The 16359-nt window shown below is 50.4% G+C and overlaps 1 protein-coding gene across 2 annotated transcripts in view; it reads left to right on the top strand.

Annotated features, from left to right (window-relative positions):
- Nucleotides 1-9790: 9790 nt before the first annotated feature.
- Nucleotides 9791-16359, top strand: part of Plekhm2 (pleckstrin homology and RUN domain containing M2) — a 39047-nt gene continuing 32478 nt past the window's right edge. Inside the window, exon 1 of one of the 2 annotated variants that reach the window (XM_039110081.2) lies at nt 9791-10073. In XM_039110081.2, coding sequence (XP_038966009.1) covers nt 10014-10073 — 60 coding nt within the window. In that variant the 5' untranslated portion in view covers nt 9791-10013. The remainder of the gene's footprint in view (nt 10074-16359) is intronic. The other variant, NM_001191767.1, reaches the window with a different exon arrangement.

The raw sequence follows: 16359 nt of genomic DNA, 5'->3' as shown, positions 1-16359 counted from the left end.
CACACGTGCCGTGCTGTGCATTCCCTGGGTGAACTTTACCTGCCGCTGCCTCCAAGTCCTTCCTGGCTTTCTCCAGGGGCTACGTCATCAAATTCCAAGCTGCCTCGTCCTGTACCCTTTTCTCTCCTTAGGCCAGACCACTTCTCACACAGCCTAAAATCCACTCCCGATCTTGCTTTGGGTGTTCTACTGTTTTTTTCGAAACAGGGTCTCTCTGTAATCCTGGCCTGCCTAGAGCTCACCTTGTAGATCAGGTTGACCTCAAACTCACAGAGATCCTCCTGCCTCTGCCTTCCGAGTGCTGGGACTGAAGGCCACTGGGCCTGGCCCCATTGCTCATTCATAAACTCTGAGGAAGAAGAATCTACCGTCACCCTCCTCACCACAACTCCACTGCCTACAGATTCGCCTACAGACTCGGGTTCTAGCTTTGGTTTCTGAGAGGCCAAAAGAGACTCAAACCTACTACGTAGCAAAGGACGACCTTAAACTATATCCTTCTGCCTATTACCTGCCCCCCCCCCCCCAGTGCTAGAATTACCACCACACTCCACTATAGAGAGGGCTGGGGAAATCAAACCCAGGGCTTTGTGTGGGAGAGACAGGCATTCTGACCAACTGAGCTGCATACCCAGACCCTGACCCCCTGTGTTTCAAATGAATGAGTTCATGAGCACAGGCATGCTGCCTCAGTTTCCTCATCACAGAGGCCCCATGGCTGGTGCCATAGTGGGATGACAAAGCCATTCACAGAAAGGTGCCAGAGACCCTGCCAGACCCGGGGCTTGACATGCAGATCTTTGAGAGGGCTGCTGATTCAGAGCTTAGCAATTCTGAGACACAGTGCACTCAGAAGAAGGGCAAATGGCACTGCTCTGTTAGCATTACATAGACTTCAACAGCAGCTCTCTGTTGTCTCATAGAAGGAAATGCCCAAGTGAGGTGTGTAGCCTCAGGTTCAGCTGGTCTCTGATCTTTCTGATTGTGTACTTCCCTGACAAGCTAAATTAAGAGATTGTGAGCCAGTCCGTGATGGCACATTCCTTGGGAGGCAGAGGCAGGCAGATCTCTGTGAAATTGAGCCAGTCTGGTCTACAGTGAGAGTTCCAGTACAGCCAGGGATACACAGAGAAACCCTGTCTGGAGAAAAAAGAAAATATGTGTGTGTGTGTGTGTGTGTGTGTGTTACGATTTGTGTATTCCTGCACAAAACATCATAACCAAGAAGCAAGTTGGGGAGGAAAGGGTTTATTCAGCTTACACTTCCACACTGCTGTTCATCACCAAAGGAAGTCAGGACTGGAACTCAAGCAGGTCAGGAAACAGGAACTGATGGAGGGGTGCTGCTCACTGGCTTGCTTCCCCTGGCTTGCTCAGCTTGCTTTCTTATAGAACCCAGGACTACCAGCCCAGGGATGGCACCACCCACAGTGGGCCCTCCTACCCTTGATCACTAATTGAGAAAGAGCCTTACAGCCAGATCTCATGGAGACATTTCCTTAAGAGAGGCTCCTTTGTGATAACTCCAGCTTGTGTCAAGTTGACACACAAAACCAGCCAGTACAATTGACCCCTTGTCGACTTGATACACAAATACATCACTGGTAAGCCTCAACCCTTACTCCCTTATTCATCCCCAAAATCTAAATAACTTTAAAAGTCCAAGTCTTTACAAATTCTTACATATTAAATTTTCAATCCCTTTAAAATATTCAATCTCGGGGTTGGGGATTTAGCTCAGTGGTAGAGCGCTTGCCTAGGAAGCACAAGGCCCTGGGTTCGGTCCCCAGCTCCGAAAAAAAAATATTCAATCTCTTTTAAAAATCAAAATTCTAAGTCTTCTTACAATTCAAAGTCTCTTAACTGTGGACTCCACTAAAATACTTTCTTCCTTCAAGAGGGAGAAATATCAGGGCACAGTCACAACACCAAAATCAAACTCAATGTCTGGGATCCACTCACGATCTTCTGGGCTCCTCCAAAGGGCTGCCATCACCTCTCCAGCTCTGCCCTCTGTAACGCTCAGAGATCAGGTTGATCCACTCCACTGCCGCTGCTGTTCTCAGTGATCATCCCATGGCACTGGCATCTCCAATACACTGGGCTTTCCCACTGCAACTAGGCTTCACCCATAGCCTCCCATGGGCTCTTTTTATGGTTCCAAGCCTCAACTTCTTTGTATGACTGCTTCAGTCCTGGGCTGTCAACTACAACTGAGGCTGCACCTTCACCAGTGGCCTTCCCTGGCCTCTCACAGTGCCAAACCACAGCTGTGTTTCATGCCTTCAAAACCAGTACCTCCTGGGTGACCAAGTTCAGCTGTAGCACAAGGTACAACCTTGGCAATCTCTGGAGCACAGCTTCTTCATGCTCTCAGAAAACACTTCCTAGAACATTTCACCTCAGTGATGCTGGTCTCTTCTTAATCATCACTAATTTCTTAGTCCCAGCTAACCAGCATCAATTGTCCCAGTCGTCTCCTCTGCCAGACATACGGCCGAAGTTCTGTTGCTTGCTGGTGCCGGAACATGCCCCCCTTTTTCTATTACATTATCACTAGCTTCCCTTTTCCAATTCTTTCACTGCCCAACCTTGGCTGTCCTGGATCTTGCTCCGTAGACTGACTTTGAACTCATAGATCTGCATGTCTGTCTCCTAAGCACTGCGATTAAAGTTGTAGTGTGCAAGCCTCGATTTAAGTTTTTCTTCATCTAGAACTTGCTCTGTTCTAGGCTGGCTTTGAACTCAGAGATCTGCTTGTCTTTGCCTCCTGGGATTAAAGGCTTATAATATCATGCCTGGATCTAAATTAAACTGGGTGGGATCTTGCCCCATTTAAAGTATTCCATGGCTTTTCAAATCCAAAGTCCCAAAATCCACATTCTTCCAAACAAGAGCATGGTCAGGCCAATCACAGCAATACCCCAGTCCCTGATACCAACTTTTGTCTTAATTAGGGTTTTACTGCTGTGAGCAGATGCCATGACCGAGGCAAGTCATAAAGGACAACATTTAATTGGGGCTGGCTTACAGGTTCAGAGGTTCAGTCCATTATCGTCAAGGCGGGAGCATGGCAGCATCCAGGCAGGCATGGTGCAGGAGGAGCTGAGAGCTCTACATCTTCATCTGAGGGCTGCTAGTGGAAGATTGAGTTCCCAGCAGGCAGCTAGGATGAGAGTCTTAAAGTCCATGACCACAGTGACACACCTACTCTACACAAGGCCACACCCACTCCAACAAGACCACACCCACTTCAACAAGGCCACACCCACTTCAACAAGGCCACACCCACTTCAACAAGGCTATACCTCCTAATAGTGCCAGTCCCTGGGGCAAGGATATACCATCAGCCCCTGTATTAAAAAAAAAAAAAAAGGGGTGGGGGGAGGTTGGGGATTTAGCTCAGTGGTAGAGCGCTTGCCTAGCAAGCACAAGGCCCTGGGTTCGGTCCCCAGCTCCAGGAAAAAAAAGAAGAAGAAGAAGAAAAAAAAAAGAGTACAGAATAAAAAATTAAACTAAAGGCAGTCCAGGGGGCGCTGCGGGAGGACTCAGCTGCTGGAGAGATGGCTGCTGTCCCACAGGACCCAGGTTCTGTGTAGTTCCCACAAGGCAGCTCACAGCCATTGTAACTTTTCCTTCCACGGATCCAACTCCCTCTTCTGGCTTCCACTGACACAAAGATCACAAGTGGTGCCCAGACATACATTCAGGCAAAATGCTTGTGCACACGAAGTAAAATATGTATAAAAAGAGAAAGTGTAAAAAAAAAAAAATAACCCTACCCCCTATGACAGGAAGTCGCTGAAGGCTTTTTCAGCTAGGAGGTTGGGTAATAGGCCAGCGTCTGCCTACTCCACTGTACTGACCGAACAAGTTGGACGGAGGAACTGGACATTTAACACAAAGTCAAATGCCCCGGGTAAAGCCGCCTTCCTTCAGCTTGAACCACCCACTTCTGGAGGCTTCAGTGCGAGAGGGCAGCAGTACCACAGAGCCACAAACCAGCCCCTCCTGTTGTCACTGCCAGCCTGCTGACCAAGGAAGGAATTCCTCCAAACCCAAGTATAATTGGCTTGACTGGGGAAGAAGAAAGGGAAGAATTCCTCTCTCTCTCTCTCTCTCTCTCTCTCTCTCTCTCTCGCTCTCTCTCGCTCTCTCTCGCTCTCTCTCGCTCTCTCTCGCTCTCTCTCGCTCTCTCTCGCTCTCTCGCTCTCTCGCTCTCTCGCTCTCTCTCCCTCTCTCATTTTAACTTTGCTTATATGGGTGTTTTGTCTGCATGTATGACTGTGTATCACTTGCATGACTGGTACCCAAGAAGGCCAGAAGAAGGCATCAGATCCCCTGGGGCTGAATATAGCCTTGTGTCTCTCACGGGGGTGCTGAGAATTGAACCTAGACCTCTGGAAGAGAGCCAGTGCTTGAATCAATGAGCCGTCTCCCCAGCCCCCCACCCCTTTTTGAAACACTGTCTTGGGTATCCCTAGTGAGCTTTCTTTTTTTTTTTTTTTTTGGTTCTTTTTTTCGGAGCTGGGGACTGAACCCAGGGCCTTGCGCTTCCTAGGTAAGCGCTCTACCACTGAGCTAAATCCCCAGCCCCCCTAGTGAGCTTTCAATACGATGTAGCAGAGGATGACCCTGAACTCCAGACCTTCTCAAGGCTGCCTCACAAGTAGTGCTGGAACTGCAGACTTGTGTCTCTACACCTGGCTTTAAAATCCTTTTCTCCGTGCCGCGAATTTAGAAACCAGGGCAAGTGACTTGCCCCGAGGGCCTGGTATGAATCAGCAGAGGCTTTTGATTCTTGATGGCTTTTGATTCAGAGTCTCATGAGCGTCCCACGTGACAGGGAAGTGTTGTGCAATGAGTGAATGGCTTTTGATTTCGAGCTTCATAACTCGAAAGCCAGCAGTAGGACCGACCTCTGCGTTTCAGAGTCACTGGCCTTTCTATTTATGTTTTAATCTCTATCCGTGTGAATGTTTTGCCTACGGGTATGTCTGTGCGATGAGTGCAAGCTTGGCGCCTATAGGGACGAGAAGATATCAGGTCCGATACAGAGGTTTGTGAACCACCATGTCAGTGCTGGGATTTGAACCCAGGTCCTCTGGAAGAGCAGTCAGTGATGAGCCATCTCTGCAGGCCTTTACCCTCTTTCTGACAGCCTAGAACCTGTTTAAACTCCAAGCGTGGTGCAACAGCCTGCAATGTGGACACGCCTTCTCAGCAGTAATCCTTGTCAGACTGAGCACGGTCCTCTCTTCCCGAACGCCTTGGGAAACTGGTAGGGAGTGGAAACATAGGTTCCTCCAGAAGCTGTAAAAAGTTGACTGGGACCATTATCCCAACAGGTGAGGAGTCAACAACATGGCGGAAATGTCGCCACCTTCCAGACGACAGGAAGAATAAAATACCTGTTCAGAGCTGGATATATATATAACTCAGTTGGGGGTTGGGGATTTAGCTCAGTGGTAGAGCGCTTGCCTAGGAAGCGCAAGGCCCTGGGTTCGGTCCCCAGCTCCGAAAAAAAAAAAAAAAGAAAAGAAAAAAAACAAAACAAAACAAATAACTCAGTTGGTAGGTCGCCTGCTTAACAACCACAAAGCCCTGGTTGCTTTCCTTTGTGTGTTCGTTTGTTGTTTTCTTTTTTGTTTTGTTTTGTTTTTGTCTTTTGTTTTTCCAAGACAGGGTCTCTTTGTGTCCTGACTGTCCTGGAACTCACTCTGTAGACCAGGCTGGCCGTGAACTCAGAGAGATCCACCTGCCTCTGCCTCCTGAGTGCTGGGATTAAAGGCATGGGTCACCTCACCTAGTTGTGTTTTGTTTGTCTTGTTTTTTTTTTTTTTGTTTTTTGTTTTGTTTTGTTTTGTTTTTTTGGTTCTTTTTTTCGGACCTGGGGACTGAACCCAGGGCCTTGCGCTTCCTAGGCAAGCGCTCTACCACTGAGCTAAATCCCAACCCCGTTTGTCTTGTTTTTAATTAGTTGTATATGGGGCAGCCAAAAGAGGGTGTCAGACCTCCTGGAGTGGACATAACACGTGACGGTAAGCAAATATGGATGCTGGGAACCCAACTCCGAATCCTCTGAGAGAAGCAAGGACCCCTAACTCCTGAACAGTTCTCCAGCCCCAAGCCTGACTCTCACACATGATGGCATGCATCTGCCGTTCCAGCCCTTGGGAAGATTAGAAGTTAGACGTATTCTGTGGCAACATAGGGAGTTGGAGGGGAGCTTGGGCTGGATGAAATACTGTTTCCAAACAAACAAACAAAAAAAGGTGGGGACTTGTGGATGGGTCAGCTAGGTCAGTCAGGCACTTGCCTTGTAGGGAGTCAGACCCCTCCCACATCCATCCCAGGAATCATGGTGCATGTTCCCTAACCCAGAGCTGGGAGGCAGAAGCAATTCAGAAAGTTGGTGAGTGGCAGGGTGTGAGAGACCCTGCCTCAAGTGAGGTAGATAGTATTCCTAAGAATGACATGGTTAGTTGTCTATGGCCGCCCCTTGTGTGTGCGTGTGTGTATGTGTGTGTGTGTGTGTGCTCGCACAAAGCCCCTTTTTTAAATTAATTTATTTATTCGTGGGGCTGGAGAGACGGCTCAGCGGTTAAGAGCACCGACTGCTCTTCCAGAGGTCCTGAGTTCAAATTCCAGCAACCACACGGCGGCTCACAACCATCTGTAATGAGACCTGATGCCCTCTTCTGGTGTGTCTGAAGACAGCAACAGTGTACTTACATGTAATAAATAAATCTTAAAAAAAAAAATTAAAAAGTTGAATCAGCCTTTAACGGAAAGGGTGAAGTGGCGTCCGTTAGAACTCGGTGCTGAGCAGGTGGCCTGATGGGCAGCAGCGGGGACTAACCACGCGGCTTGTTGGTTGTACCTGTAGTCTAAACGGTTGAGCCAGGCCTTCGTCTCACAGGTTGGGGTCTTGTAGGCACCCTGGCCGGGAGGGGCTGGGAGGGAGTCCTCCATTCAGACTGATCTTCCTCCTCCTTGCCAAACAGCTCCGAGCAATGTGTGTCCTCTGCCCTCGATCTTTCCTTTATCTGGGCAACAAAGCAACCTTGATCCCCAACCATCCTCGCTTTGCCCTCTAGCACAGTTCCACGGTGACTCCTATTTTTCCTGAATTCTATATAAATTTTACAACACCCTGGCTTCCGTTGCTACAGAGTCTGCTTTTCTCCCCAGAGGTCAGCTCAAGCCCTCAGGGTGGTGGCCTGCTAGAACAGGCTCCGGAACATGAAATGGGTCCTGGGTTCAGAAGAACACACAAGTGAATCCTGGGGTCATATGCTGAAGTCTATGGAGAATACTTGGTTCAAGATGATCCTGGTGCTGTGTGTTGAGGTACTTCGAGTCTGAGGCAGGAGGATCGCCTCAACTTCAAGGTCAGCAAGGACTAGAGTGAGACCCTGATTTAAAAACTAGTACAGGATCTAGTGGTATGATAATACACAGCCCTTAGTCACAGTACTGGGGAGGCAGAGGCAAGCAGATCTCTGTGAGATCTCTTTAGTCTAACCTGGTCTACATAGTGAGTTCCAGGCCAACCAGGGATACAGAGTTAAGAATTGTCTCAAAACAAAACAAAACAAAAACAGAAACGTACCGAAATTACAGACATGGCTTAATGTTTTTGCCTGGGTTTTGTTGTTGTTGTTAAGACAGGGTCTCAGTAGCCCAGGCTGGCCTACAACTCAATGCGTAGCTGAGAATGGCTTGTAAGTTCTCCCGCCACCACTCCCTGAGCGCTGAGATAGCAGGTGCGCGCTGCCTGGCTAACACTTGGCTGCAGTGGGAAGTCTAGGCCCACATGGTAAGGAATGCAGGAACCCTAGATTCTCTTTCCTTTTCTCAGGGTTTATTTTGTCCCTTCTCCAGTCCTAGAGGAACAAAACTTTAAAACTATCACCATCTTCCGGCTTTCCTTGGAGGTCAGGGAAAGGGGTGGGTCCTCTGTTCCGTAGGCTGTAGATAGAATTAGTGCTTCCACGGAGGACTTTAGGGAGGGGTTCACCTGGGCAGATGTTACTGAAAACTAGGGAGCCAGAAGGGAGAATTTTGGTGTCTAATAATTGAAGAATGGACTTACTGCTCTGTGAGGTTATGTTTATTTGGGGACCACATTAAGAAAGGTGACCCAGGTAGGAGATGGCACCCACGTATATAGCTGGTGTGTTTGGGTAGGGGATGTGCCCTGTGAATTGTTATGCGGGACTTCGGGCTGAGGGAGTGAAGCCCTCAGTAGGATAGGGTGGAGGAAGGTGTGTCTTTTTTTTTTTTTTTCTTTTTTTTTTTTTTCGGAGTTGGGGACCGAACCCAGGGCCTTGCGCTTCCTAGGCAAGCGCTCTACCACTGAGCTAAATCCCCAACCCCCTGGAAGGTGTGTCTTAGTTACCTTCCTATTGCTATGTTGAAACACCATGACCAAAGCTACTTGGGGCTGGGGGAAGGGTTTAATGGCTTACATATCCTGAATTACAGTCAGACGAGGGGTGGCAAGGCAGGAACTCAAACCAGACGAGAACCTGGAGGCAGGAACTGATGGAGGCAGCAGACCATGGAAGGGTGCTGCTGACTATCTTGTTCCCCCTGGCTTGCTCAGCCTGCTTCCTTATAGAACCCAGGACCGCCAGCTCAGGGGTGGTAGCACAATGAGCTGCCCCTCTCCCCCACATCGATCACTAATTAAGAAAATGCTCTACAATCTTATCTCATGGAGCTATTTTCTCTCTCTCTCTCTCTCTCTTTTTTTTTTTTCTATTCTTTTTTTTTTCTTTCTTTTTTTCGGAGCTGGGGATCGAACCCATGGACTTGCGCTTGCTAGGCAAGCGCTCTACCACTGAGCCAAATCCCCAACCCCTTGGAGCTATTTTCTCAATTGAATTTGTCTCCTCTCAGGTGACTCTAGCTAGCTTGTGTCCCTGGGTCGAGTTGACACAAAACTAGCCAGGACAGAAAGGTGTGAGGGTGAATAGGGCTCTTTTTTGGGGGTGGAAGAGCCACCAGGGGTTTGCAATGGCCTGAAGTGAAGGACTGGACTTTGAGAATGGTAAAGTGGAGTGTTGGGGAGGATGTAGGGCAGATCTGTGGGGTTAGGGCAACTTTGGGTGCTGGAGTCTCTAGGCTGTTCAAACTTCTGAACCCTGGGGGTTGGAAAGAAATAGGTAGGTGTCTCTGGCACGCCAGGCCTTGTCTCCAGAGCCTCTCGAGTATTCAGGTATATCTGGGGTCCCCTGTGGGCGAGGATGGGGAGTATCAGATTTGGGATGAGGGAGGGGTCCTGTCTGCCCTGGTCCTGTGTGGGAGTGGGGTCTTCAAGGAGTTGGGCAGGTCCTGGAAGGAGGGTCTTTGACTGTTACAGGGAAGTGGGGTGTGGGCAAGGAGAGAGAGGGCAATGTCTAAAGAGTTGGGGTGGTTTTCAGGCCCTGCTGCAAGGGGTTAAGATAACAACACGGGGTCTCAGAGGAGTTGGGAGGGGGCCCCGAGTCTGTGAAGTTCCCGGGGTCTTTGAGCAGGGTGGCTTTGGAGATCTATGATGTCCCAGGGTCTCACGAGAAGTTGTGCAGGGCTGGGGAGTGGGGGGCGAAGCCTCAGGATGTCCCAGGATGTTTGAGATCCCAAGGCTCTGAGGTGCGCGATCTATGCGATCTGCAGGTCCCCGGGACTCCGAGACCCGGATCTCTGAGCTCCCTGGTCTCCACCGCCCCGGGTCTCGGAGGAGGCGGGCTCGCCCGGTCCCCGCCGTCCCTCCCGGCCGGTGCTGGCACCGCCCCGCCTGACATCAGTTCCTGCGGCCGCGCACAGCCCGCGTCTCCTTCCCGGCTCGGCGCTCGGGAGGCGGCGGCGGCGGTGGCGACGGAGCGAGGCCCGGGCGAGGCGAGGCGAGAGGGCGGCGGGCGCCGGGGCCCGCGGCCGGCACGACGGAGTCCCCGCACGGCCGGCGGCAGCGGTTGGCGGCGGCCCCGGGCGCCCGGCGTGGGAAGCGGCGACGGGGCGGCGGCGCCATGGAGCCTCGGGAGGTGAAGGACCGAATCCTGGAGAACATCTCGCTGTCGGTGAAGAAGGTGAGCGGCCTCCTTTGACCCGGGTCCCCGTCGCTCGCCCCCTGGGTCGCCTCTGTGGCCCGGACCCCGAGCCACTGTCCTCCGGGCGACCCCCGGGCCCAGCTGGGGAAGCGGGCGTCTCCCGGGAGCGCCGCGGCCTCCGAGCTATTTTTAAAGAACAAAGTTGAGGTCAGCGTCCTCGGAGCTCCCCGGTGCCCGACCCGGCCTTGCCTTCCCGAGACTGGCCGGTGACACCTCGGGAAGGCTCCGGGTAGGACCGGGCACGGAGAGCATCCCTGAGGAATCCATTGCATCCATCCTCCTCGGGGCAAAGGCCGAGGACCAGCACTCACCCCAGCTGTGCCCTGCGACATTGCCTGGGCACCCGCTGAGTCCCCGAGCCCTCCTACTCCAGGGTGGCAGCTTAGAAAAAGCTAATTAACAGAGTTCTGATTGAGGACCTGAGGTGTGTTGGGTTGTATGTTTGGATGGTGAGCCGTGGGACAGTGACACTATGACACTCTGCGTTGGGGCTTGTTAGTATTGGTCAGTGCCCCAATTCCTGGTAGACATGACTACCTGTCAAGGGCATGCACATGGGTGAGGAGAGAGGCCAGCCTCCGAAGGCTGGGTGTGGTGATGCACGTCTGTCATCCCGGCACACAGGAGGCCAAGGCAGAATCCTGAGGTCCAGGCTAGCCTGGACTGCATAGTGAGACTGTCTCAAAAGCAAATAATAGAGGAAAGGGAAAGATTGACTAACCTTCCATATATACATACATATATACATATACATACATGTGTGTGTGTGTGTGTGTGTGTGTGTGTTCATATATGAATGAGAGAATGGAGGTCAGAGGACAACTTTTGAGAATTGGTTCTCTCCTACCATGTGAATTCCAGGAATCAAACTCAAGTTTGTAAGCCTTTACCCTCTGAGCCATTTCTCTGGCCCTCTTCTTTTTTGCTTTCCTTTTTCTTTTTCAAACAGTCATATGTAGACAAGGCTAGCCTCAAATTCTCTCTCCGGAGTGCTTCCATTAAAAGCAAGTACCATTATGCCCGCCTCCTTTAAGGTTCTTTGTGCTTCTAACTGGGCATAGAGCGTCTTTGATTCCAGCATTTGGGAGGCAGAGTCAGGTGGATTTATATGAGTGTGAGGCCAGCCTGGTCTACATAGTGAGTTCCAGGGCAGCCAGAGCTACACAGTGAGACGCTATCTTTAAAAAAACAAAATTTAAAAAAAAAAGATTTCTGTTTTTAATACGATTTACTCTGAGACAGGAAGTTAGTTGTGGCTACTTAGTTTGAAGGAAGCTACGCAGTACAAATTCTCAATCAGATCCACGAGCCGGACGGCGGCACACGCCTTTAATCCCAGCACTCAGGGGCTAGAGGCGGGTGGATCTCTGCGAGTTCAAGGCCAGCCTGGTCTACAGAGGAGAGTTCTAACACAGTCAGGGAGGGCTAAATGAAGAAAACCTGCCTCAAAAAACAAAAACAAAACAAACCACAAAACAACACAACAGCTAGAACGTTCAGCTCCAGGGGTAGACACCGAGGCTGAAACAGTCATGGCTGACCTGGTAAGATGACCGGAGCAGGTAAACTGGCTTGCAAACCAAAGTTGGTGTGCGAACTAGATGGGTTCAATCCCCAGAACTCATGATGGAAAGAAGAGAATTAAAAAAAAAAAAAATAAAAAACAAAAAAACCCAAAACGTTGCCGGAGAGAGAACTAGCTCAGAGGCTAAGAGCATTGGCTGCTTTTCCAGAGGACCTAAGTTGGGGTCCTAGCACCGACACTGGGGTGGCTAACTACCGCCTGTTCACCAGGACTATGTTCGTATCTCCCCACATCAACACGCATTGATTATAAACAATAGAAGAAACCTTTTAAACAGTGGTCCTCCAAAACACTCCTTTGGTAGAGACAGGAAGTTCTAACTAAGCCTTGACAGATTGATAGTATTCCCAGAGAGAGAGGGCAGCATTCAGGCTCAAAGGAACATCCTCCAAAGAAGTGTCCTGCCCCCAGGTAGTTTTCTAAGGGTGAGCATCAAGGATTCTGCTACATGTGGCTAGAATGCACACACTGGGAAAGCCTGTGTGTGCACAGAGGTCAGCAAGGCACAGACCCAGGCCTGGCTTTAGGTTCTGAATCTGTCACTGGTCGTAATGATCCTAGCAGCCAGCGGAACCTCTGTTGACTTGGCCAGTCAGACTCTGCTCCTAGTCGGAAATTCAGTTCCATGAGAGGATATACCTATGCTCTGCACAATCCCTGTCACACAAAGGCCGAGTCCCTGTCACAGCTGCCACTGTCAGCTGCAGTGCTCTCATGTCTTTTTTTTCCCCCTGAGGTGGGGCTGGGACCCAGGGCGGTGTGCATGCTCTGTGAGCGCTCCACCATAAGCCACAACCACGGGCCTTTTTTATTTCATTATTTTATTTTACCTTATTCTTTTAGATAGCTCAGGCTGACAAAATGACCTCCTGGTGATTTTCAATCTTCCCTTCCAACCTGCAAGCGCTGGAATTACTGGCATGCAGCACCACAACTGGCTTCTGTCTGTTGCTGGGGATTGAACCCAAGCCCCCCTCCCCACCCCCCCACCCCCGCATGCTGGACAGAGGCTCCACCCACTGAGCTACGTCCTGAGTGTCCCGTTTTTTTCTTTTTCTTCTATTTTTTGGTTTTGCAAGGCAGGGTTTCTCCATGTAGATAGTCCCGGCTGTCCTGGAACTCTCTCTGTAGACCAGGCTAGCCTCACACTCACAGAGATCCATCTGCCTCTTACCTCAGGAGCGCCGGGATCGAGGACGTTTGACATTATACCCAGCCATCTTTTATTTTCCTGAGACAGTGTCAAACTCTGTTGCCCAGGCTGCTCTCGAACTTTTGTCCTCTTGCCTTAGCCTCCGAAGTAAGCAGTCATAGACCTGAGGCACCATGTTCTCCTTCCTGGAAACTTTTTCTTTCTTTCTTTCTTTCTTTCTTTTTTTTTTTTTTATGGTGTCAAGCCAGGAGAGGAAGAGAGGAAGAGAGGAGAGAGGGAGAGAGAGAGAGAGAGAGAGAGAGAGAGAGAGAGAGAGAGAGGGAGAGGGAGGGAGAGAAAGAGCGGAAGAAGAGAAACTTTTTCTTAAAGGGTCAGGTGGAGAATATTTTTAAGCCTTGGCGGAAATTGCCCACGTCTTTCCTTTTTACTCCACAACAACCACCCATTTATGGGTAAGGCTGTATTTCTAGTAAACTTCTATAAAAATAGACTAAACTTTGGCCCACAGGTAGGAGTTTATATATGGACATCTGGGTATACCACAAAGAGTTCCTGTCAAGATGGGCTGGGGAGCGCTTGCAGAGAAATGAGGGTGACCAGACCCGAAGAGAGCCCAGCCAGCATGGCAGGTGCATCATTGTTATAGCAGACTTGCGGGGAGAATGTGGGCACCGGGAATCCCAACCACGGAAGGATTCAGTTTCCTGAGCATCCCTCCCTCATCCCCCTCCCCAGGTTCTCCTCTTTCCAGGTCCTAGGAAGGTGACAGGGACAGAGATAGGGTCTCCATCCTCCATGAAGCAGAAGACGAGGAATGATGTAGTCAGATCTTACTCCACCCATTTCACACTCTAGCTGGCTCTGCACAGGCTTTAGGCAGAGCGTGATGAAGACACGGCGCGGTTAGCTTCAACAAGGACTGCTCCTGAGGAGGAGGAATTTATTCTAAAGAAACAAGCCTTGGGTGAGGAAAAGAGACAGGTGTCACTCTGGTCTGAGCTGGCCTCGAACTCACTGGAGCCTAGGAGACCAGTGTCTCCCTGGAATTACAAACCTGTGACATTATGCTAAGCAACAAGTTCTGAAAACACACATCACACACACACGACCCAAATGTGTACCACACATACATGCACCACATACACACATACATGTACCACACATACCATACACCCACTACACACACATATGTACTATACACACACATGTATGACATACACACATACACACCACACATGCACCATACACCACGCACCACACATATACTGGTAAACACAAATATGGACAGGGTATGGCTCAGTGGTAGACTGCTTGCCTTAGCATGCACAGAGTCCTGGGCTGGGTCCTCAGCACTATATTGGGGGGTACACCTGAATTCCCAGTGCTAGAAGGTAGAAGCTGGAGGATCCAAAATTCAAGCTCATCCTTGGCTACATTAGAGATTCTAGGACAGCCTGGGCTACACGAGACTGTCTGAAAAAACAGACAATGGCCGGAAAGAGATGGCTCAAGGGTTAAGAACACTGATTGCTCCTCCAGAGGTCCTGAGTTCAATTCCCAGCAACCACATGATGGCTCACAACCATCTGTAATGGGACCTGATGGGTCCTAAGACAGCTACAGTGTACTCACATACAATAGATAGATAAATAAATGAGACAAAAATATGAAAAACTGAACAATAAAAACACTCGGGGTTAGGGATTTAGCTCAGTGGCAAGCGCAAGGCCCTGGGTTCGGTCCCCAGCTCCGAAAAAAAGAAAAAAGAAAACAAAAAACAAAAACACTCAAACACTCGGTAGCCGGAAGGTAGGAGGATTACCATAAGGTTAGGGCTAGCCACACTCTGCCTTCAAAACACTTACCATTATCATAATAATTATTAGTTAATAATAACACAGCCATGGGTATCTCAAATGCTTGCAGGATGAAAACGAACCATCCCGAGTCTCCCCTACCATAAAAGGGACAAATTACCTCCTAAGACGTTGACAGCAGGCACAGTGGCTGCCTGTGTGACCTGCTTCTTCTCGAGAGGGCCTTTTCCAGCACGTGGGCCCGATCAGCCAGAGCCCGCCCCCTCTGAGCCAGAGCCCGCCCCTTTCTGAGCCAGAGTCCGCCTCCTCCTCGGCCAGAGCCCGCCCCCTTTTGGGTGGGATCCAGAGGCTCCAATGACCCGGGCTGCATTTGTTGCCCAGCCCAGCTACACATGGCTGCTTCTCAGGCTGTCCTGAGGAGTGGGCTTCCCCCCCCCCCTTTTTTTTTTTTGTTTTGTTTTTTGAGACAGGCCTCTGATAGCCCTGGCTGTTCTTGGTACTTGCCAGGTAAGTCGGGCTGGCCTCGAACTTACAGAGATCCACCTGCCTCTGCCACCCGAGTGCTCACTAGAGTTAAAGGTGTGTGCTCTGCCTGGCCTCGCCTTTCAATTTCTTCAGATTGCTTAGCCCTGGCAGTGCTGTGAAAATTAGTGAAAGTCCAGACCTTTTGATTTTACAATCTTTAGTTTTGTTCTGTCTGCTTTCTGGGGAAATGTTCTGAAAACCCCGAAGGACATGAGTCACTAGGGGTGGGGAGATCTAAGTAAAATAGCCACACACACATTTCATGAAGCGAGGTGCTTCCCTCTACCTCCTGCTGGGCCGTGGTATTGGCCCAGGCTCTTTCTCTTTGGTTGCAGAAGAGGCCTTGAAGGACCCAAGGACTCACAGGCAGGCTCAGTGCGGGCGCCACAGGCTCTGACCCTATAGGTCACCCCGCTGACACCCAGGGACAGGTGTGAGACAAGTGTTACCTGCTCTTCCTGAGCTCTGCCCATCTGGCTTACCAAATGCTTGTCTGACATCAGGTCTCAGTTAGAAGCCTTCTGACGCTATGGCCTGGTCTATGCTGGGCTTGGCTCTACCTTAGAGCCATTCAAATCGAAAGGCTCCGAGGGTGATGGTTTGAGGCCAGGCAGGAATTCGTGGCAATTGTGGCCTGCCAGGAGGACCAAAGTCTGACTCCCTGTGGCCACAGCTCACCCTCAAGGTTGGGTGACTCAGTGGTGACCCTATGACCTTTCTCAAAACTCCACTCTTCCAAGTCCAATGTGAAAAGAAGGTCATGAAAAAAACAAAACAAAACTGATGTAACTCTGCCATAGGCTGTCACAGTGTTCGGTTTAGAAGCGTGCTGAACGAGGGCGGAGGGTGCCATGGTCAGGATGCTGAGAGGAGCTGGGTGTGAGTGTTGTAGGGAGGAGAAGACTGGCTTTCCTAGGTAGCTCGCCGCCGCCAGCGCCCCCCCCCACCCCTCGTTTGTCCTGCCAGGGTGCTTGTCTCGGTCTCAGGACTCATCACTTTGCCTCTGCATGTTGCTGTCAGAGCTGACAGTACCCTGAATTCACAGGAAACACTGGGACTCTCCTATGGCAAAGTTCCCCCCTGGTGGCCTCTTGGGTGGCAAAGGGGCTTCCCAACATGCTCTGCAGTGTGGATGGAGCGATCCTTGCCCTCTCCTGGCTTCCTGGAGTGTCCAAGATAGAGATA

The sequence above is a fragment of the Rattus norvegicus genome, chromosome 5, assembly GCF_036323735.1.
Source record: "Rattus norvegicus strain BN/NHsdMcwi chromosome 5, GRCr8, whole genome shotgun sequence".
NCBI lineage: Eukaryota > Metazoa > Chordata > Mammalia > Rodentia > Muridae > Rattus > Rattus norvegicus.
The sequence above is the reverse complement of the archived record's forward strand: the minus strand, read 5'-3'. Positions and strand labels throughout refer to the sequence as shown.